Source organism: Chroicocephalus ridibundus, chromosome 2 (genome assembly GCF_963924245.1).
Source record: "Chroicocephalus ridibundus chromosome 2, bChrRid1.1, whole genome shotgun sequence".
NCBI classification, from domain to species: domain Eukaryota; kingdom Metazoa; phylum Chordata; class Aves; order Charadriiformes; family Laridae; genus Chroicocephalus; species Chroicocephalus ridibundus.
Window position 1 is genome coordinate 141,867,129 of NC_086285.1, and position 23,630 is coordinate 141,890,758.

The 23,630-nt window shown below is 40.6% G+C and overlaps 1 protein-coding gene across 1 annotated transcript in view; it reads left to right on the forward strand.

Annotated features, from left to right (window-relative positions):
- The window catches only part of NECAB1 (N-terminal EF-hand calcium binding protein 1), a 71,231-nt gene that overhangs the window by 43,494 nt on the left and 4,107 nt on the right, over window positions 1-23,630 (forward strand). The window contains exons 6-11 of the mRNA XM_063327172.1: window positions 9,376-9,512; window positions 11,931-12,040; window positions 14,385-14,461; window positions 19,147-19,200; window positions 21,040-21,152; window positions 23,241-23,318. Of these exons, the coding sequence (XP_063183242.1) occupies window positions 9,376-9,512; window positions 11,931-12,040; window positions 14,385-14,461; window positions 19,147-19,200; window positions 21,040-21,152; window positions 23,241-23,318 (569 nt within the window). The remainder of the gene's footprint in view (window positions 1-9,375; window positions 9,513-11,930; window positions 12,041-14,384; window positions 14,462-19,146; window positions 19,201-21,039; window positions 21,153-23,240; window positions 23,319-23,630) is intronic.

A 23,630-nucleotide genomic window follows, 5' to 3' on the forward strand; every position in this document is an offset into this window, starting at 1 on the left:
CCGATAGAAAACATTTATGAATGATTCTATGATTCTATAAACAGCAACATGAAAAATTCAAATCTAAAGTAAAGGGAACATCAAAATAACCAAGAAGGACTCTCAGCACAGTAGGAAATTGTTTAAACAAATATTGAAGATCCCTCCTTAATCTGTTCCTCTGTGTCTTCTTTTCATCATCTTTATTTCTCTGTTCTCATTCCATTTCTTTACATCTCTCTCTTCCTCAAAATTACAGCAAGATCTTTCTTCCATAGATGAAGGCCAGAAAGTGGTTTGGCTGGAATACTTAAGGTACACTTTTTCAAAGTTGAATCAAGAGAGAGATGACCTCTGAGTGCACACTCCTCCTGTCGCTACAGAGGGTGCTGTTCTTTGGAGACAAAACACCACAAACTTCCATGGAAAGGAATGGCTGGCAAACATAGGAAATGAGGGATGAGACACTACCAAATGTCTCCTTTCCAGACTCTAAAGTCTCATGCTCTTTGCTTTGGAGAGAATTTCTTCCCTCCTTTGCAACTATTTTATGAAGGACACCAAATGATCTGTCTGTGACAGCTGGGGACCAGACTCGTGAACTAGCAAACATCACTTAAGCAGCAGTAACCATGAGTGGTTTATACCCAGCATTTAAATATGCAAAACATAATTCAGACTTCATTAAGTTTAGAATGGAAATGAAATATAATTCTCATTCACTAGAGCAGTCAGGTTCTGGAATGGCCTTCCAAGCATTTGGGGGCAAAAAAAACCCCTAAGTGTTTTTTTACATGTTGCTTGGAAAAACGTAGAAAAAGGGAGTGCGTGGTGTGCAACAGCAAGGTGCTGGATTCAGTGACTGACACAGCATGTCTAATCCTTTGCTCCTATGAAATCATTCATTTTTCTGCTGTGCTCAAAAAAAACCCAAACCTAAGTGAAGTCAATGCCGGTTATTACTGGAAAGCTTCTTGAATAGTCTAAAAATAGGAGCCAGTCAGAGAGAAGATTGCAGGAGCTGAAAGAGTAACACAGGGACGTGCAATTTAGTTACTGATGGTGCATTTATAGTAATTATGTAAATCACTGCACTCTGGAGGGTTGATACCCATTCTAAACCAGAAAATCTCAGATTTTTTTAATTGCATATTTAAGTAATAGTAAAAGTAGCGATTATGTAAATTGTATCACAAAACAAAACAACTGGAAAAAAAGCTATCCAACCATATGTTGACAATGGAGTTCCACAATTAACATTCTGTTTCAGCAAAAAATGAGGTTTAAAATTGTTTTGCTTTGTTTTCTCAAAATCTGTGTTAAATTGGCTGGCACCACTTTTTGCACATGATTAGAATTTATTAACAGTTTCCACATAATCTAGTTTAGTTGTCTTTGAAATCTCATTTTACAAGTGCACCTTTTGCAGAATGAATGTAATGAATAGCTGCTCCCAAAGAATAATTCAAGGCAGGTATTACTCAGTTTATCCTGATTATTAATTTTCATGCATTGGCTTTGAATCCAGCTCATTCGTTCCTTGCGTTCATCACAAAGTTTTTTTCAGGTGAGCATCAGTCTAAAATACCATAGCCAGCTCCTGTTTTGATGTTTTAAAGTGGACAAAATATCCAGATTCCACTGGAAATGAAAAGCCAGAACAAAAAGGAGTTATTAATTTTATTATTCCTTATAAAGAAATAGAAATCTGCTCAGGGTGAAGATTACACAAAACACTGAAGGCAGGCAGATATTGGTTCAAGACAGCAATGGTACATACTGCAGCACGCAATGATTATTTTTAATACTGTAAGCCAACTGACAAAAATACTGCAATCTAATGTATTTCTTAGCTGCACACAGTAAATTCTTTCTGTACATTTGATTGCTTCCGGCTGTCTTTTAATGACAGTTAGCTCTATTGCACTAGTTAAATAGGACATATACTGTATCTTCTTCCGTTACAGTGTCTAAGGGGTTTGATTCTCATAATTACTTAGAAGATGTAAGATACTGATTGAAAGATCATAGATGAAGAAGAGAGTTTCAGAGAGAGTGGGTACTTTCTGAATTCCACATCAGAAAACATCCTCTCAGAATATTTATCATCCAGCTAGTCAAGCAAACTGCAGACTCAGGACTTGTCTTTCTTGCATTAACGGTGTGTTTTCACATCCTACCAGCTGTCTTCAGGTACCTTCAGTGGCTAGGCACCACTAGCATGGATGTTATAAGTTAATACCATGGAGGCGAACGAGGACTGAAAGATTTGCTGTAAATTCATGCTTTTCACAGAGGAGACAAAGGGAAAGACAGAGCCAGAAAACCAACAGAAGACAGATTAGACATTACATGCCCTGTGCTGCCCGTTCCCAACGTCAAGAATAAAAGTTGAATGGAGGAAAAAAAACATCCTGCCCTTCCGGGCAGATGTTGGCTATGTTGCTGCAAAAAATGCATGAATTGTTGGGCCAAAAGAAGAACAAAAGAAGATTCTTTTAATCAAAACAATAGTTTTGCTTTTCACTCTAAGAAAAAATATAGCAATAATTTCAAAATTTCATACTGTTCTTTCAAAGAAATGACAGGTATGGTGCCGTTCACCACATCCATTTTTCACAGGCATTTAATTCAGCTCTAATATCAGACCAAATATACCCCCTAAAATATTACCATAGAATTACAGAATGGTTCGGGTTGGAAGGGACCTTAAAGATCATCTAGTTCCACTGCTCAAAGCCCCATCCAGCCTGGCCTTAAACACTTCCAGGGATGGGGCATTCACAACTTCTCTGGGCAACCTGTTCCAGTGCCTCACCACCCTCACAGTAAAGAATTTCTTCCTGGTATCCAATCTAAATCTACCCTCCTTCAGTTTGAGGCCGTTACCCCTTGTCCTATCATTACACCCCCGATAAAGAGTCCCTCCCCATCTCTCCTGTAGGCCCCCTTTAGGTACTGAAGGTCGCTATAAGGTCCCCCTGGAGCCTTCTCTTCTCCAGGCTGAACAGCCCCAACTCTCTCAGCCTGTCCTCATAGCAGCGGTGCTCCAGCCCTATGATCATCAGTGTTCAATATTAGATCTACAAAATGAGAGAGGATTCTAAAGCAATTGTTGAAGTCCTAAAGACTGGACTGTCTTGACTGAACTCTGAAGAATTGTCAAAGGTTTTTCAGTGTAAAAAAAAAGCAGATGCCTTCAACGCATTTTTGTGTTGTTTAAATTTCAAAGCTTCATCAAGTTAAAATTTTGGTAGGAATTTTTCAATCAATCCTTTTTGAGTAATCAGAAATCGACAAAAGGATGAAAAGTAGTAACATCAAAATATCAGAGTAATAAATGAACTTGTTACTAAGCTCTAGCTGCACTCGGCTTTTAAAAACTGTTCCTATTTGCAGGCACAGTTGTTTCTCATAGTCTATTTTGTAGCTAAAATACCTATAAAACTGATTAAATGCAGTCTGTAAATTCCTAAAAAGAATCCTCCAGAAATTGTTTTGCTTTTGAACCTGGATGACTTGACCTAAATTCCATAGGTTGGTTTGTTGGTTTTTTGCACTCCCTAATTTTTGATGAGACAGACTTCCCAGTGGTTACAGTTGGAACCTGGATCCTTTTTGCATAAATCCATGTACTCAATTGTTCATCGGCTCTCTGCTGTAAACTCACCTGAAGAGAGCAATGCTGGTGGGAGTGCTAAATATATCACCAGTTGCACCCTGCCACAAGGCAGAGATCCCTATGACTGAAGAGGTGATGTCTAGGGACATTCTTAAAGGAAATCTGGGGATTTCATTGCATAGGATTTTCTATCTTTAAAATTTATTCAAGATGGTGACTATTGGTGCAGTCAAGTCAAACACAGCTAAATTCAAAAAGCTGCAAGTGATAAATTCAGAGCAGTCGTGCAGGGATGTTCCAGAGATTCACCCCTTTAGTCTCCTCCGAGCTCCTTATCAGAGTAATGAAAACTCTTGGGAACTTCTTTGATCTGTTTTGTGGAAGTCTTATACCTACAGGTATAAGAAAAAGACATCACTCGAATTTCGCTGGTAGCAGAGATGATGTGTTAAATAGTCAGAAAGTAAAAAAAAAACAAAAACAAAAACAAAAAACCCAAACATAGCCTTAATTAAGTTAAATACATATCTTTAAACATAAAAGTACATAAAAATAACTTCACAGCAGAAAAAGAAACATTTAACCTAGCCATTCTCATGTCAATACCTATCAAAACCACCAGCAGCTTTGATGTTTTCCTTGTATTCTTACAACCTTCTCCCGGGAGCGATGGCGTTACACGTATCCCTGCTACCTGCTGATAGAAACCACAGCCAAACCACCGTTTCTTGTCTCTAAGCTACACGGTGCACTTAAGAGCAGTTAAATAGGAGTTACTTTTTATCCATGCATGAATTCTTCTGATGGATGCTATTACAAGTGTGTCTCGATATTCTCCCACAGTCACCCATGGCTACCTATTTTATTTCATTGCTTTTGTCAGCATTGCAAGCGGTAGGCAGGGACTGCCACTGTTCCAGTTCTCTAGGCAGAATTTAAACACGCCATTTATTCCAAATGTAATACTTCAATAAACTTGTAAAGTTCGTGCCACATTCTAAAATGGAAGTTGAATGAATTTAATAGTTTGGCATGTTATGCCCTTGCTCAGTCTTACAACGAGGATGCTGTAAACGTTCCGTTTGTGTGAAGTCAACACAGTGAGCTCCTCTGGATCTGGCTTCTGTTGAAACTATAATTTTATTCTGACTCTGTTCTGATTCCATCCTACAGTCTGAAGAATTACATCTTAGTGTTTGAAATGAAAAAGGCTTGAATTCTTTATCATTTTAGTACAGTTATTCTGGCTAATTTTATTTCTTGAATTTAAAGTTGTAACCCAGGGCATTGTCCCACAAATGTAGGATCTAAACACACAGGGCAGGAGATGTTCCATAGTCAAGGGACATTGAAGTAGATTATTCCTTACTCAGTTTTATTCAATGATAACTACTTTTCAGTTGCCTTGGGGATATTTTCTGTAAAGATAAGCATAAATAACTTTTATGAAATTTTTTTGATACAACATATAAAATAAGAAACGGAAAAATGCAAAGTAATAGAACAGTAATAAATAATTATTATAAGTAACATTATAAATAATAAAGTACAATAAATAAGTTGTAAAGTGTTATATAACTTAAACAACTATATAGCAAAATAGCAATATAGGAAGGAGAGGCCAAGAGGAGTAGGTTTGTTCAGTCTGGAGAAGAGGCTCTGGGAAGAGGTAATCCTACTGTCTAAAGGAGGGTTACAGAGACAACAAAACAACATTGCCTTTTTCAGGGGTGCATAGAAAAAGCACAGGAGTCAACGGCTACACCTTGACAAGGGAAAACGTTGACTAGACATAACCGAAAATACTTTTGCACAGAGGGGGTGATACAAAGGTTGCCCACAGACATGGTGTAAATCTCCGTCCCTGGAGGTGTTCCAAACTCATGTGGACATAGTTGGCCCTGCTATGAATAGGGGGTTGGACTAGATGACAGCCAGACATCCTTTCCCATTAAGTTTGTGGAGCTCTTGCCTAAACTCACACCCCTTTCTGAGTTATTTTTTGTCCCAACCAGGTTTAGTTTGCAAGCACCAAATAAGCAAACACGGGTATCTGCCTCCTCAGCTCATGAGTAGCTCAAGGAGCTGCTCTTCTGATAAGTGGATCAGCGTGGTGTCAGGTCACCCAAGGGGAGAGGATCGGGGCTGGCACCAGGGCTTGAGACAATCAAGAGAGTTGCTGAACCCATGGTAGCCCTGAGATGTGAACTCTCTTAGGCGATACCTAAGCCCTGCCTCTTCCACTTTTACGGAAGGACAACCTCTTCTGCACCTTCTAAGGCAGCCGTAAGCCAGTTTTAAAGACCACAGTGACCTTTTCCACAGGGAAATCACTAATTATGTGTATTTTCAGTTGCATTAATGGAAACTCAAATCTTAGCTGCTTACAAAGGTCGCAGTTGTCTCTTGATGAGGAAGACGTGGAAAATTACCCTCATTCACTCACAACCGGTAAAACTAACAAGCAGAATGATACCTTAACACAGACTTATTTCATCTCGACTGCCCAAACTGCTGTGCTGTATAATGTATATGCTAATGAACAGTAATTTACAGCTAATGAAATTCAAGAAACAGGCCAATTTTTCTAGTTTATGTACAGACACCACCAGTGGGTCGCATTATTCAGTGGTGGTGCAGTGTACTGACAATACAAATGCTGGGCACGCCAGTTAAGCTGATTCTACAATGACATAGGCTTAATAAATTAATGCATATTTTTCTGAATTCAGAATTAACATATTCTTTCTTCTCGTGAAATCTTGTACCAGTGTGCCTTTAGAAAATGCAAACGAAGGCACTTTTCTGTAGGAAGTAAGGTGGTGTAACGATAACAAAGCATAGCTGGTAATTCCTCATTGCCAAGAACTGGAGTTGAGGTTTAAATTGAATTGTAAAAGACAATCTTTTTCCCTCCATGACTTAAATTATAATAATGCCAATAATTTATATATGCTGAATACCTTCTTCCATAACAAAGAATTTTAGAAGGACAGGTAGGAGTAGTTACCTTTCAGCAGGAAGACGTCGAAGTTAGATAACATTGCTGTGAGCTCAGAATTGCTGGCCTCAGAGCCGTTATTTAAAGAAAAATATTGAGTAGCCATTTGCCCAACTGGGTGCATTAAGCGAGTTCAGTAGTTCTGCATAGAAGAGTTGTAAACAATCAATATTTGCGTAAAATATACATAAGGAAAGAGTCTTTGCTAATTCTAGTCTCCCATAGACGATGTTAGCATCTTGCCTCCCTAGCCCATCTTTACCTGAAAGCTCTGTGTACCAGATAAGGAAACTCTACGCCATATTTAAAGATCATAAAGACTTATGGGACAACAGAACAAGAAGAAAAAAGACTAAATTCTGGTGCAATGCACAAACCTGGAGTAGTTCTGATGAAAAAAAAAAAAAAAAAAATGAAAAAAACAACCTTAAAAACTCTCAGATGCAGGAAAGCATTTCTGCAGGAGTCAAAAAGCAGCCTCAGGGGGTGGCAAGTATTACACAGCTCGTATTTACACCATCCTCCTGCCAGCCAGGGCCCACCTGAACAGTTTGCAAAATGAAAACAGTATTGATGTACATTTTAAGTCGTAATTCAGCATGCCAGAATCAGATTTACCGTGACTATAAGCAGGAAGCCGTATGGAGGTAACTGTAGCATTTACTTTTTGGATGCCCAGAATTTAAAAAAAAACTTTGATTATCCTCTCTTGTGAGATTGCTTAGGCATTTAAAAACTTACAAGAAATGGTCAGTTCTGTCATGTTTTGTTCATTTATTTCCAAGTGCACTGGTGAAAGCTGAAAAATTAAAACACATCTTGGATTTCTACTGCAGGGTTTTATTTGGCTGTCCGTGCCCCACAGATTCACACGCGTTGTTCTAACATGCAACAGAGAATCAAAATTGTTGGAAATTAAATTATCTCTGCCAGGTGCACCAAAGTTTTAAATCGGTTACAATGGAGACAACTTAGAAGAAGAAAAAAAATCAGCTTTCCTGTTGCAAAATAAGATGTATTAATTATAAAGGTTGCCATAAAAGTTATTTACAGGACTGGTGTGAATCTCAGGTATTCACTTAAAAGGCAGACAAACAATCTTTCATGAGTATTTTAAAAATTTATAAGTAAGAAATTAGTTGTTGGAGAGTGACTCACACCTGATTAATCTGAAGACAGAAGTAAATATAGAAGACCGTGAAGCTCCTGGCTACATAAGTAACTGATGATTCACAGATGGTTTAGCATCTGAGATTTCTGTAGCAGAAGTCTTCCAATAAGAACTAACTTAATAACATATATTGTGAAAAGATTGCTCTCATTTGAGAGAAAAGTGCTTCAAAGCTATTATCTTACAATCTTTTATTTTACATTTAAATTTCAAAACATCTCGTATTTGTATTCTGATTGCAAACACATACATGAAAAGAGAAGTCTAAAAGTGAAAAAGGCATTTCAGCTGTAATTCACATAGGGAAGAGCTTAAAACAACCCCACAAGCATTGCCAAAAGTATTCAATGGGTTCTCAGCTAGAGTAGGAGGCAACGCCATTTAAACGACAGGGTTTTTTTAAAGCTCAGAGATAATAGACCATAATCTATCTTCAGATGTGGTGACTAGAGAAATCTTTTTTCAGTGCCCCTCATATTTTATGAAACCATTTTAGATGGGCTTGTACCAAAAAGCTTTCAAAATCATCTGAATAGTTTTTTTTGCACACATAAACAGAGTATACAAAAACATGAATATCAGCATGCTTTCATCAAAGTAGGAGCCAACAAAGTAATTCTGAGTTTAGGAGATGAAAGTCCATTTTCCTTCTCTGCTCCTGATGGGAGCTGTACACAGTAAGCAGAGGCTCTAGGAGTCTGTTCTGTCCTCTTGGTTACATTTACTAAGAAGACAACAAAGGGGGTGTTTATATTATTGTATAGGTCACCCCCTCATACAGCATTTACCTGCATATTGGGGAGGGACTCTTTATTTACCTCATATTAGGGAGGGAGAGAGCAGGCGTAAGAATTTCTTTCTGAAATTATCTCTGCAAAATAGGCATATTTTTGAATACATAAAATATATTGGAAATGTAGTTACAGAAAGAAACCTTAGCGACTGCTAAATAGAGGTGCAAACTTTTCTAATAGCCAAGCTCCAACACAAAGAACACTTAGCTGCATTTCATGTGATTATGGAATAGATAGATATTTGGTTTCAAAAATAATGAAACGAATTAAAGGAACAAAAATCAGTCAGAGAGTGTTACATTCAAAAGGCACTATCTCTGGCAGAGGCAGTCCTTCAGCCAAACTGCTGGTGGAGTTTTCCAGGGCAGTATTTCCTGATCAAAGACTGTTCCCATAATCACTGTCAGAGACAGACCAGTGAGCAAGATAAACGCCTTTTCACTGCTATGGTTGTCAATCACATCTTGGCTTTTCCATGCTTAAAAAGTAATGTGGTACTGCCATCGACTGGACTTGAGAAATGCAAGGAAAAGGGGTTGGTTTTTTTAGTAGGAACTGTGTTGTGCAATTGTGCAGCTGGGCCTCTCTCAGCTTGGGTGGGATCAGCGTCTACACCTGGAAATTCAGAGTATATGTATAAAATTTGTCCAGAAACATAAAGGTTGCCTGTGTGGCTTGCGTGTAAAAACACCAAAGCATCCAAGCTGCTTCCTTTCTGAATTAAGTCTGAATCTTCCCTCCCATATTTCTAACATAGTAGGCAAATCCTTACCTTTTTTTTCTTTTTTTTCTCCAATGTAATTTTTAGGACTATCAGGAAGCTTCTAATTTGGAGCAGTTTGTGACTCGCTTCCTTTTGAAGGAAACACTGAACCAGCTTCAGTCCCTGCAGAGCTCCCTGGAGTGTGCCATGGAAACCACGGAGGAGCAGACTCGGCAGGAGAGGTGAGCAAAACTTCTGCCCAGCTGCGGTGAAGGGGGCGAAGAATGGGGTCACTGTGAACCTCCGAGACCATTTTACATTTCACCCAGCAACCTGGTGTAGGGAGTAATGGGAGAAATAAGGATACACTTTTTATTCCATATATGAACTCACTAACAGTTTTCCTGAAATTGAATACGAGCAGGTTCCAATCTGATCCTGTGGTGGGTTGCATGTAGGAGGAGCATTTTGTTACATCTGAGGCTCTGCTCCTTTGACTTCTTTTAAAATCCATCGACTATTTAATATCAAATGCAGAAACCAGACCACTGCAGCGTGAAGAGCTCTGAAATTACTAAGAATATTGACTGCCTCCTTGTTTGTTTCTTCCAGCTTTATGATTTTCTTTTCATTCCTGGATGCACAACATCCCAATGTTAGGAGGAGAAATAGCCAGGCTCTTGCTTGTTACAGCTGCTTCCTAGACCACAGGGCTCATAGTACTGGTTAACACATAACTCTATAAATTCTCAATCACCTGGGTAACCTATATCCATCCAAGGCATTTAGCTCAATTTAATTTCATGACCTCATAGATCAAGGATCAAAACATTTTTGAAAAGGTACTTGGCTTCATGGATTTGTTTTCCTCAGTATATTATTGTTAAAGATGATAAGGAATGCAAAATACAAGGTGTTGGGTTTCATGGACAAGGAAGATCTCAACATTTCCTGTGTTTTAAAATGCATTGCTTTTTCATTCTTTCTCTTGGAAATGTAATTTTCTTGCTTGCTTTGCTGATGGCTGTGCAATCTCTGAAGTACATGAATAACACCCTGGGGTTTTTTTGCTGGCAGCTTGACTGCAGGAAGCAAACGGGTTTTGAAAGGCTGAGGGAGCACGGAGTGTGCACAGTACATGTACCCCTCCATTCATGCGTACCTCTTTCCAGGTTCCCCACACCTGATGGGAGAGAAAGAAGTCTCGAATGGCCAGTTCAGGGCTGGAGCCTGACTTAGGTCATCTAAACCATCCTCTGGAGTGATCATTGGCTTCTTCTCTGAGTTGACTTCAGTGAGGATAGCCTCACTAGGAATACAGTCTGGAAAGATCACCTCAAACCACTCACTTGGGTGCATAGAACTGGGTGACATGAACCTTCCTTTTGCTGCCAGCTTTCTTGTCCACATTGACTGGTAGGGCATTGTGGAGAATTCTTTCTCCAGTTTTATTAGTACAGCTGTTCAGAAATATCCTCTTGGATGGTGAATTTTTATAGTTATGCTATTTACGTCTAAAAAAAATATGAGAAAGAGGTATGCCGCTGTTAAGCCAAATACCATCTTCCCCATTTTTCTGAGGTAGCAATGGAAAACCCAGGCAAACTCAGCACTTTAACTACAACTATTCCGGAGAAAATTAGTTAGTTCCTAATGCAGATGCCCTGGTCCCCATGTAAAATCATCTTCAATTATGTTTAACGTAACTGTCTGAATCAAAATCCCATTAAGATGTTCCTAAGCTAATTTAAGAGTGCTCACAGTGGGGAACTGCCATAATTTGGCTTACCGTGAAGGAATTTTTTGCTGCAGAAAATACCACCCTAAAACATCTCCTTAATATAGCTTGTGAGCTTTTGGTGGACCTTCATTGTGTGCTTCAGGAGACCAGAGAGCTTTCCAAAGCAGTGACCAGAATCCGAATTATCTACTGAACTTTTAGACTATTGTCCAATATTCCTTGCAGTCACTCGTCCAACTGACTGTTCAAAACTTAAACCGCAGCCCTGCTCCTTCACTGCTCTCCATCTGGATGATGAAGAACCAAGTGGAGGCAGCCCGCAGCCCCCACACAAACTCTCAGGCTTCAACATCTCTGCTGCTGCAGTACAAACATAAGTCATTTCTGTGTCCGCTGTGTTTCAATACTGTTCCCAGAAATGTGTCTGCCCTCCACCCAGTAGTAGCCAATTCTCATCAGTTTTCCTTTTTCATTAACAGATACATGTTGCTGTTTATCTTTTCAATCTTTAAGCTGAAGAGGTCAATGTTTAAAGTTCATATCTCACTTTTGGCTGTTCTTATAACCTCAGTTCTTCTGCAGAGATGCTACAAAACTGTCGCGAATGAAGAAACAGCGTGAAGGGTTCCTTAGGTCAGGTCAGAACCACATCATGGACAGGCACTGACCTCGCGCTTTCTCTGCCTAGAAGATACATTTACACCAGTTTAACCCTCCTTTTTTTCACTTCTTTAATGACTAGCAACTTAAACACAACTGATTATTAATAGTGAAAATCTGGAAAATAATTCAGTTGGTCTTAATAGGTATTTCTCCTTTTTTAATTCAAAATGGAACACGCAGGACATTTTGTGAGAGCAGAGAGAGGAGAGCTCTCCCACATGTTTTACCTTGTGAAGTCTCCTGTGTTTCTGTGCAGACAAGGCCCAACAAAACCAGAAGTGCTCTCGGTTCAATGGCCAGGAAAACGCTCAGCTCGAAGGCTTCAGAAGAACAGCCTGTTGCCAAATAGCCCTCATTTTAACACAGGTATGGTATTTTACACTTCAAATACATTTAAAAAACATGCATACACACACACACAGAAAAATGTACATGTATCTTCCTCTTAAAACTTTAATTTAGACATGGTGACTAACTCAGGTACTTTACTGACAGAAATCAATCTTCAGTTTAATATAGAGTCGTAGAATCATAGAATCTTCGTGGTTGGAAAGGACCTCTGAGATCATCGAGTCCAACCATACACACACAAAAAAAATCCCTACAATCTCTGCCACTAGACCATGCCCTGAAGTGCCAAATCCAGATGTTTCTTAAGTACCTCCAGGGATGGTGACTCAACCTCCCTGGGCAGGCTGTTCCAGGGCCTGACCACTCTTTCAGTAAAGTAATTCTTCCTAATATCTAATCTAAACCTCCCCTGCCGCAACTTCAGACCATTTTCTCGGCTCCTGTCATTATTCACCTGGGAGAAGAGGCCAACACCCACCTCTCTCCAACCTCCTTTCAGGTAGTTGTAGAGGGCAATGAGGTCTCCCCTCAGCCTCCTCTTCTCCAAGCTAAACATGCCCAGCTCCCTCAGCCTCTCCTCATATGACCTGGTCTCCAGACCCCTCACCAGCCTGGTAGCTCTCCTCTGGACACACTCCAGCACTTCAATGTCCCTCTTGTACAGAGGGACCCAGAACTGAACACAGCACTCGAGGTGAGGCCTCACCAGTGCCGAGTAGAGAGGCACGATCACTTCCCTACTCCTGCTGGCCACGCTATTCCTGATACAAGCCAGAATGCTGTTGGCCTTGGCCACCTGGGCACACTGCTGGCTCATGTTAAGCTGGTCGTCCACCAGCACCCCCAGGTCCTTTTCTGCCGAGCGGCTTTCCAGCCACTCTTCCCCAAGCCTGTAGCGTTGCTTGGGGTTGTTGTGACCAAAATGCAGGACCCGGCACTTGGCCTTATTAAACCTCATACAATTGGCCTTGGCCCATCGATCCAGCCTGTCCAGGTCCCTCTGTAGAGCCTTCCTACCCTCAAGCAGATCAACACTCCCACCTAGTTTGGTGTCATCTGCAAACTTAGTGAGGGTGCACTCAATCCCCTCATCCAGATCATTGATAAAGATATTAAACAAAACTGGCCCCAAAACTGAGCCCTGAGGGACACCACTGGTGACTGGCCGCCAGGAGGGTTTCACCCCATTAATCACAACTCTCTGGGCACGACCATCCAGCCAGTTTTTAACCCAGCGAAGAAGTTAATGTTATTAAATCAGCCATGGAGTCCACTGCAAGATTATATCCATAATTAATGGAAGAACACGAGAAAACCCTTAAGACATCATATTGCTGATGACTAACAAAAGTGAAAACCCCTCAGCGTGTAGGTAAAAAGCATCTGTTGCAGCTAAATGAACTTTTCTGAACGAAGAGAAAGCCCCTTATTCCTAATGCATACGAGACATTCTGTGATGTTAGGAGGCTCCTGCAGATCCTTCAACATATCATGCCAGAAAACTAAATAATTTAGCTGCACATGTACCCCCAATTAACTCTTTTCTGCTGATGATAAGAATGTAATTTTTATTGGGAAGGAACCTTTGAATAATTCTGGAATCCTGCTGGGAGAAGCACTGTGGCAGGAACCCTGGGGTCACCAAGAGGCTGGCCGCGGCAACGTCCTTGCAGTCAGGGCCCTACAGCAGGTCTGCTGTCTCTCTACAGGAGGAAGAAAGATCCTACCGCCTAAGCTGTATTGCCCATGCCAGCATGTTTAAGTCAGTCTTGACTGCATTTCTTTCACGTTCACCAGTGCTCTCAGGGGTGAACTGCAGAAAAGACACAGCACATGGTCCCTCCATGGGATGTAATTGAAAGGAGACCCAGGGAGAGGCTTGCTATGCAGCAGAAGAGCTAACTCTTACTTTTATAGAAATTTTCATGTAAAGAAGATTAAGAAATGGCAAACTAAGAAAAATATTAAGACAGAGAAAGCTTTAACCCACACACCCCGCCAAGATGATTTTGCATTTGGAGCAGGAGGTGCTCAAGTTATGAGCTGGTTCCATCTGCAGAGAAGAACATTCCGTTCTTCAGGTATCAGCATGATTTCAAAAGCACTGGCATTAATCTAGAATATAGTTTTCATTCTGTATTGGATTTCTATTGTATCTTGAAAAAAAAGAAAATAATTCATATAGTCAAAACCATGCTTTCATTACGTTAAATGAACATTAAACAAGCTACAGCACAATCTTTAAGAAGCAAAATAAATTGCAAGCCAAGCTAAACACTTTAATATAAAATAAATGAATAAACAATGTTCCAGCTTTTAGTAACATTTCATAAATGTTTGTTATTTATATTTTCCAAAGGTTGGACTGAGGAAGACAGCCAGTGGATGACACAGATAAACAGACTCCAAAAGCTGATTGACAGGCTGGAAAAGAAGGTATGTCTTTCTTTTCACCTGTTTGTTCTCTCACTTTCAGTAACACAATCCTTAAACCACAAATGCTTTCGATGTCCCCGTTGCAGTCTTTCCAATCAATAAGGAGCAAAATTTCAACACCACCTATTCCTTTCACCTTCTTCTTTCCTGTTTCATGAGACCATGACGTGGTTTTCCTAGGCTTCCCTTCCCCGTCACCACAGATCCAACTTTTCATAAAGAACTGAAACGTCACATTACTCTATGACTGGAGGATGTTATTGTATTTAGTTACGCTTCTTTTGGGGAACACGGGACAAGCCTCTCACTTTAGGATCTGATTTTTTTCTCTTCCTCTCCAAACTTTCCCACTAAAGCTTGACAAAAAGTTTTGTTTCTTCCGTGCTTGTCAGAGAATACTAATTTATAAAGATTAAACCACTTTCCTAGTAAGTGCAGTTCCAACAAAAGCTGATGCAAATCCCACCATCCCACCTGGGAGTCGTGGGAGCTGCCCCAGCTCCAGGGTTGCACTGGTCCCCAGCGGCCTGAGGCTGCCTGCAGTTCCCACGCCAAAGCACAGCCCTCCGGCAGTCTGACAAATGACCCGTCGGATCCAACACTACCAAGGCTTCCCAGGGCTTGTAAAAACTGGAGTTATGGCTGTCTGTACAGAAAATGTCTATTTCTTTTGTTATAAAAGGTGGTTTATGTCTGTGTATGGTGACTTTTTTTTTTTGAGAAAGAAGAAGAGCAGAAGAAAAAGTAAGATTATAAATTCCTGTGTTGTTCTCTACATAAAATGTCCCAATTGAAGAACACACAATTTCAGATAGGTGCTAAGGGAGTGGCTGAATTCAGTGGATCTTAGGCCCCAGGGTATTTCTTACTCCAGGTCCACAAGAGACCAGGTTTTTGGCTGAAGGGCGGGAGTTGGTCCAAGTCCTGGTGAGGCTGATGCTGCCCATCCCAGCAAGGCTCTGCATGTGCTCCAGACACATGGATCCACACACACCAGCACAGGTGCCTTCACAAGCACCCGCAAACAGACCGGCAGCACTCGCGGAAACATGAACATGCAACAGCCTGATCCTGTTCCTTCTTTCCAGCTGATCAGGATGGATAGTCACCCCATGAACGCTATCATGGGCTTCAAGTCCATCTAGTATTTGTGGCTGGACCCATGACCTGTAACTCAGCATCAGCGCAGACCTTGGGTCCTGACAGAGAAGTGACTCCTCCTATTCACCCGCTAGTCTAACTTGAGCAAATTATACACCTAGAAAATAGTTAAGTAAGGGAGTTAACAAGAAGACAGAATAAGCAGTGGTGATCCAACACAAGGCTCAGCAAGACAAGCACGCTGACCTTTCTCTGCCATTGCTCCCTTCCAAATGAACAAACTGCCGCTAATTACTTTTTCCCCTTTGGTCCCAGTTTGGGACCAAAATTAGGTATTTCTGTCATCTCAGCCTTATTACTGATGAGCTGCATTACTGATACGGTCACCCCCAGCCCTGCTGGCCTTGCAAGGCTCCGCTCCCGAAAAGGAGCCCAGTAGTCCCTTTGGTTATCCCTGAGGTCTGACAGTCTCTTGCATCGCTTCTCCTTATTCGGCTGTGAAATTCGGCCTTTCCTTGTGGCACTGTCTGTAACTTCTGTCAGCTTCTCACTCTGTGCCTTGCTATGCTCAGCAGCTCCTCGTGGTCTGCTCAGTCCATTAAGCCTCTGGCCAGGGCACACTCCTCTGCCTGCACACACCAGCTTTCTCCTGGAGGTCATTTCTGCATGAGAAAAGCAATTACACAGCAGTTGCCACGTTAATGACATTTTAGCAGCAACTTGATTTTCTTCTGAACAGCTATAAATTGGATTTTGAAATGTCAAAGTCCATCATGAAATGTAACTCTCGCTTGTGGTCCAGCTTTACTCCCAGCTCTGCTTTGGACGCAGCAGCTCGCTGGGCCTGCCACAGCGACCTCCCCAAAAGGAGTTTAAGGAAACTTAACATTTAAACGAATGTTAGTGAAAAAAAGAAAAAGAAACTTGGTAATGCAAGAATTACAAAAAGCAGCCAACTATTTTGTAGTAAATAAACTTATAACAAGGATGTTATAAAATGATCCAATCTGCTACAGATGACAGAGAACCTCAGTTTGAAAAGGAGCTCAGTGCCAAAGGGAAACAGGGGCAGGGCACAGACCTTCCATAATTATCTCCTTATCAATATAAAACTTGATTAATAAAACATTGCAACTAGACAAACCTGCCAATAGATAGACTATATCCACCTTTGCCTAACTTTGCATCTGCTTGACTTTGTATCTCACAGCCAGGTCTAACTGTGAGAGGTGAGAAGTTCACCGTTTCCACAGCTTCTCTAGGACCACCTCCTTTGATTTTTCTTCTCTCGGCACTTCTCTCTGTGAACTAAAAAACCACAATTTATTAGGCATGCAACTTAAAAATCGTAAAACTTCTGGTCCTATAAAGTGTCCTAAGGCATATTAAAAAGACTGTGAGAATTCTTTTGTAGTAATGACATTCCCTCTTGTCCTCATTTTATTAAATCTTACACTTTATGACAGTAGGAGCATCCTGTGATCCATGTTTAAACAAAATTTAGCAAAACAGTGTCTGGGTCATGACTGGGACATGGACTGCAGAAAGGATGTCGGTGCCTCTTAGCAGTAGGAGACTGTCAGCCCATCTACTCTGTTCCAAAGCAAAGTGAAGAAAAGGCAAAGTCAAGAAAGAGCTGATTGCATGGATCACCACGGACTTCAGACTGAAATGAATTAGACAGAAACATCAAGTGGCGACCAAGTGCTGGTCATCACTTCCCACCTGGGATAAAGCCATTACACATGCCACCTCTCAGCAGTAAGTTAATAATTTTTAGCCCAGCTGATGTTCCAGGTTAGCCCACCACATCCACAGAAGTGTTACATTTCAGCTGTCTTTCAGCAGCTACTGAAGCTCTTCTTTTTGACTTTGCCCTGAAGCAGAGCAGAAGGATCACACGGTCACACTAAGAGGCAATTTCAGAAGCTACTGCTTCTCAGCAGAGGTGAGGTTGGGCTGAGGAGGGACCGTAGAGCCTCAGCTGTGAGCTGCAGTCTTGGTCAGTTTTCATTTCCAGGCTGCATGGTTACTGTCTGGCAGGAGCTCTCATCTCTGCATTGGGCTCTCTTGAGTTGGCCGATGCCTGAGTGCTCCTTCCACAGGGATGAGGACTCTGTGCCAGTGCTCGCATGCTCCGAGGTGACAGCAAGCTGTCTGTGTAGACTTACCTCATCTGTGTAGTCCTGCCCTGTCTAATGACATAATATTACTGGAGAACTTGTATAGATTATTTTTAGCTTCTTGAGGGGGCCAGCAAGTTATCCATCAGTGGTTTCTACCAGAAAATTACCTGGTGAATGACTGATTTAGTGTTATCTAACTCTTCTGTTTTCTGTTAAACATGAATTTAACCATGAATCAGTCTCATAAGTTGTCTTTTTCTCCTCAAGTTCTAAAGTTATATATACCGGAAAAAATATTCTTCTCTTGCTACCATAGAAGAAAGTTTGCAGTACAGCTTGAGTCGTTCCTTTCCTCTCTTTTTCCATAAGTAGCCCTAAAAAAAAAATTGCACGGAAAGTATAGAACCCCCATTTCGTGCCTTTCTATGCGCATTCTGCAGGCGAGGCGCAGCTGCACGGCAGCTGCTGTGTGACCGCTGCTTCACGCCTGCCTTGCTCTGCCACCCGCTGCTGGTGGAGCTCCCCTGCTCGTTTGAATTCTACCTGCGCACCTCGTGTTGGCTTTTCAGCCAGTACAGTATTTGTGCAGGCAAAATGCCCGCCGCTCTGAGGTTAATCAATCCTCACCCTTCTGCAAGTAGAATGTTTTTTAATCTTTGTTACACAACGACAGTTTGCAATGAGAAGCAAAGCACCAGTAACAGTACATTTTGCTCCAACTGCCTATTGCAAATCGACCTGCTTTTTTTCAGGCGTATGGATATTTTTCAGAGTATCCATATGGCACCGGGTTAGAGGGTACCGCATGTGCCTAGCATGCAAGTGATAGTTTTGTGTGCGCTACTAGGTGGTGTTTGCATGAATCACTGATTCACGAAGTGCGCATCCAGTGTGTGTGATAAGCAAGGACAGTCCTGCCTCACAGGGGCATCTCTGTGCTGCTGCTGCCCAGTCTGTCCTCAGAAGCAAGCGCAGCAGTTCGGAAACCTGACCTGGATCTTTTTCAATGCTAGAAAACAGTCCCTTGCAACCATACCCCTTCCCCCTGAGAAGTTTCTTCTGTATAAAATTTTACGACAGCTGATCGTTCATGTCAAATGACTGTCCTTCCGCATTTCCATAGCCCACGTGTCAATTTGGGAAGGTATCTGTCCTTTCTGAATTAAGTCCAACGTACATTTGTGAGCAAGCAGATTTGTTACAAATGAAAAATTACCTGCTCAGCATTATAAATAAAACTTTACAGAACAGCCTGGATTGGATTTAACCACTGAAACATGCAAGATTCTGCAAACAGTGCTTGTGTTTGACTTACAGCTAATAAAGAAGGGATTTAATTATAACTTCTGGAGATATAACAGAATCTAGCTACTAGAATAGCATGTTAAAAAGGTAAGACCAGGATACAGCTGTAGTATTGCCTCTTATATTTCTATTTTCTTTTCAACTGCCTGAAAGGACCTAAAGCTTGAGCCATTTGAAGAGGAAGTTTTGGAAGAAAATGCAAAATCTGTAAGTGCTTTTCCAGATAATGACTTTTGACATTTGATTTCCATGCCCGCTATTGAGACGACAATCTCATGTGATCTCTTTTGTTAAAAAATAAAAATAAAAAAATGACCATCCTCCCTTTTCTCAGTGGTAAGAATCCATTGTAGTCAGCAGAAGACATTGTGTAAGATGCAACACACCAACACTTAGAATATGCAGGAGAAACTTTTATATTCATTTTTGCATTGTTTTCAAATGATACAGTGAGCCAAAACGTCAGCTCACATAAGGAGTGAAAGGTGTCATTTGTAAGATTTACCGACTTTTGCAGCAGTGTTTACAGGGTGATAGCTTCTCAGCTCATGATCACCTAATGCTGCATGCATGCTTTAAATCATGGTTGTACAATCAGCCTCCCTCCCTCCCTCCTAAAACTGCTACAGGAAGCCATACCAGGCAAGACGGGGGAGCATCTATTCTACTCTTAAGCAGTAATCAATATTACAACTTAGAAAACCAAAATCATAACCATAAATCAACTTAAGTTCATGTCCCAAGATCAGTTTTCAAATACACTAGCATTCCTGCTGCTTACGATGGAGGGATAATCCATGCCATAACAGTATCAATAATCAAGGCAGAAACAAGTTAAAAAGCTGTACAAGACAGGAGGTTTTATTAATTAAGCAGCACTTGGTGTTTCTTTATATATTTCATTAGCAAAAAAACTGACATGCTCCAATGGATTAATCAATATGTAAAGTACTTACATTAACTAAATGATAACCATAATAATTCAGGATAAATAGGACTTCTGTACTGCCAAATGTTTCCACAGTCCTGCTTATAAAGATTGTTCAGTTTTTGCAGTGGAGGGAAAAAAACCCCCTCTCTATTCATCATTTAACATGGGCTACCTTAGGCATCTCATTCAGGCGTGCGTCAGAGCTCTGAGAGGTAAAAGACTACAAGAGCACTTTATGGAAGTAAGACTCCATCCAATACAGATTGTTCTTATCTCAAAACTCACCCCTGCTTGCATAAGGATTAATCCAAGGAAACACACTGACTTTATTGTTGAATATTCCAAAGATAAACACTTGCTTTGGACTCTTCTGAAAAGACTCTCTCATCCAGATTTCTGAAAACTCCCAGTTTCTCTAAGGTCAACACTAATTTTGGGAGCTTCCATTCTGTGCCTCAGCCTGATGTGATATAAGGGCCACGAAGATGCTCTGCAGGCTGGAGCCCCTCTGCTATGAAGACAGACTGAGAGAGTTGGGGTTGTTCAGCCTGGAGAAAAGAAGGCTCCAGATCTTATAGCCCCTTCCAGTACCCAAAGGGGGCCTACAGGAGAGATGGGGAGAGACTCTTTATCAGGGAGTGGAGCGATAGGACACGGGGTAATGGTTTTAAACTGAAAGAGCGGAGATTTAGATTAGCTATTAGGAAGAAATTCTTTCCTGTGAGGGTGGTGAGGCACTGGAACAGGTTGCCCAGGGAAGCTGTGAATGCCCCATCCCTGGAAGTGTTCAAGGCCAGGCTGGATGGGGCTTTGAGCAGCCTGGTCTAGTGGGAGGTGTCCCTGCCCATGGCAGGGGGGTTGGAACTAGATGGTCTTTAAGGTCTCTTCCAACCCAAACCATTCTGTGATTCTATGATTCTGTAATAGCTACACTCAAGTGTTTCTACTTACCCACTCCAAAGCACTAAAACAGGGACCGCAAACTTCAAAGAACTTCTGTGGAGGTTTTTTTGATGATTGTGCGCTTCATTGTTTTATGGCAGACTTTTCGGAGTTTAAAGTACAAGGAATTCAGAAGATGATATGGCAGTAATATTGTAATGTTTTTGTATCAGCATATAATGATTGTTCAACGTCAAATGTCTGTGATAGAAGAAGAAATCGAGGAATTCCGGCTTGCTCTGAAGCAGTACGTGGAATCTGCTTCTTCGCAGGGTGGCTGCTTGCAGTAAGTACAATGTACAAAGGAAGGAATGTAGTCCGATTTCTTGAATAACCTATAAGTGGAGCTGGATTATTTATGAAGAAAGAACCTGTAACATCTTCTTTCCTGGCTGGTTATGTATGTGTTTAAGACAAAGCTTTTCAAAGACAACTAAAATCAGAAAGAGATGTCAAAGTATATGTGCAGACTCTAAGTAGTATCAGAAATGATGACACAGGCTATCCCAAAGATGCTAAACAATCTTTTAAGACTTCTCAGCTCTGCAGGTCATCAATTCATGGCCACTCCTAGGCTGGCTGACACTTTATTGGAAAACTCATTTGCCATCCTTCATTTGGGCTCGCCTGGCAAGAGAGCAACTTATCAACTTGTTTGACAGTTCTCTGTTTGGAAGCTTTCAAGGGGAGGCTGTCATTTTAAAATTTTCATTCATAATAAAGAATGTGAAAAATTAAAAAGCAAAATTTTCAATGAAATAGTGTATTTCTGCTTTGCTTCTTTTAGAATTAAATAAAATATTAGAACTGGGTTAAGAACAAATTTTGAGGACTCACCACTGTACTGAATTTCTAAATTTAACATACTTGAGAAAGCTACTACCGTACACACTCTGACCATTATGAAATAAATATTTTTATAATGTGTACACAATACAGGATCTTCCTATATATACAAAGGCTTCAAAGGCTGCCCATCACATCCCTAATTTATGAGCCTTGTCGCTGGGAGATCATCACACTTAATGGTGATTGTATCACTAGTGTTCACACAGACCAGAAAAAGTAAGTTAAGCTGGAAGACGAGTGACCTTTTTGCAGTGGTTCACTTGTAAAGGAAGTCTGATGAGGAAAATAAAATTCTATTGTGGGCCAAGAGCTGGAAAAAAACAGAGAAGAGAAGCCCCGTAGCCCCCTTCCAAAAATGAACATCCAGCCAAAGACTGTAGTGATTGCAAACACGCCAGGGGGGAGAGCTTGCATGACTCTGGAATGGAACTTAACAAAGGATGGCAAAAAATTACTCTTTCCGAAGTTCACAGGCATTTGGTAAGTCTATAATGCCACCTACCGGTTGCTTTTCAGTGTAGCTGTTTATGGTAGACTTTTTTCCAACAGTTCTTGATATTTTTGCTATTTTACAATGTATGTTTGCATACGGCTGGAGAAAACCAATAAATCGCACGGAATTTCTTATTGCAGCATGAAATATAATCTGAGGCCAGTTTGCAAGCGTATCAGTAGCAAGATCAGCAATCTTGCACTTGGGGACACAAAGAAATACACACACACACACACATATATATATATTTATTTGGGGGGGGATATACATCTAAACACCAATTTGAGTACCCAACTGTCTAAGTACCCTAAATGCGAGAAAGCTGTTCTGCTCAGGATAATAAACGAGATGATTCTGTGTAGAGGATCAGCAGATACTCTGTGGGTCATTTTTCACCCATGATAAATTGGTAGCTGAATGACATAAGGACAAGTAAATAGTACCAAAAGGTATTACTTTAAAAGTGAATCTGCAGCAGACATCAGCCTGTCTGTCTTTACACTCCATTGCTAGCCACTTCCAAAGCACCTAAACTCTATGCCGCTTTGATGCATCTCCAGTACAAAAGGATGACTTCTCAGTGTAATTCTTCAATGAACCAGCACAAGTTACTCTACAAACTTACTTGAACTGTTCTCTATGTGCAATATGCTCTATTAGCTGATTTTCCCTGAACCACAGTAGTTTGATTAATTTTCTGTATTACTGATTAGCATTTCTTTAGATAAATGGCGCTATTGGAGCAATATGAAAAACTAGTTTCTCAGGAGTCCATCGTAAGTGTACTGAGATAAAATATTAATAAATAAAAAGCCGTGAAAATACTCCAGGAGTTTAAAAAAAAAAAAGCTCAGATAATTCACAGTATATTTCCCCAAATCACTTATTTGTTAAATTTATTATTTGAGGGTTTTAATTTGTTTGCTTTTCCAAAAATCACTGCATTTGGTTCATACTTATAAGCAATTTGGAGTAAGATGCATATGTCCAATAACTGTGTTTGATTAAATAGTTCTATCCTACAATTCTTAGTGTTTCCATACAGAAGCTTCCAAGTGATTCCCGCTTCATTATTTATGAGTTCTGGGAGAACAGCAATGCCTGGAATAGGTAAGTTTTGGGTTTTTTTTTTTTGTTTTGGGGTTTTTTTTGGACTACAGAAAGTTTTAAAAGTTACAGAGCTGTTGCATAGAAGGACTGAATATAAATTACTTTAAATACTGCTAATTCATCTCTTGCTAAATATGTAATAGTTAACACCTCAGAACAATATTTCAATCGCTAAAGACTAAAACATACTGAAATGTATAAATAAAAATGTCAGAAAAACACAGCTAGTTGAAACAGCAAATGCCTGAAAGTGAACACAGAAAAGTACGGCATCAGATGTACCGTAGGTGATCAGAGACAAAAGAACAGAGA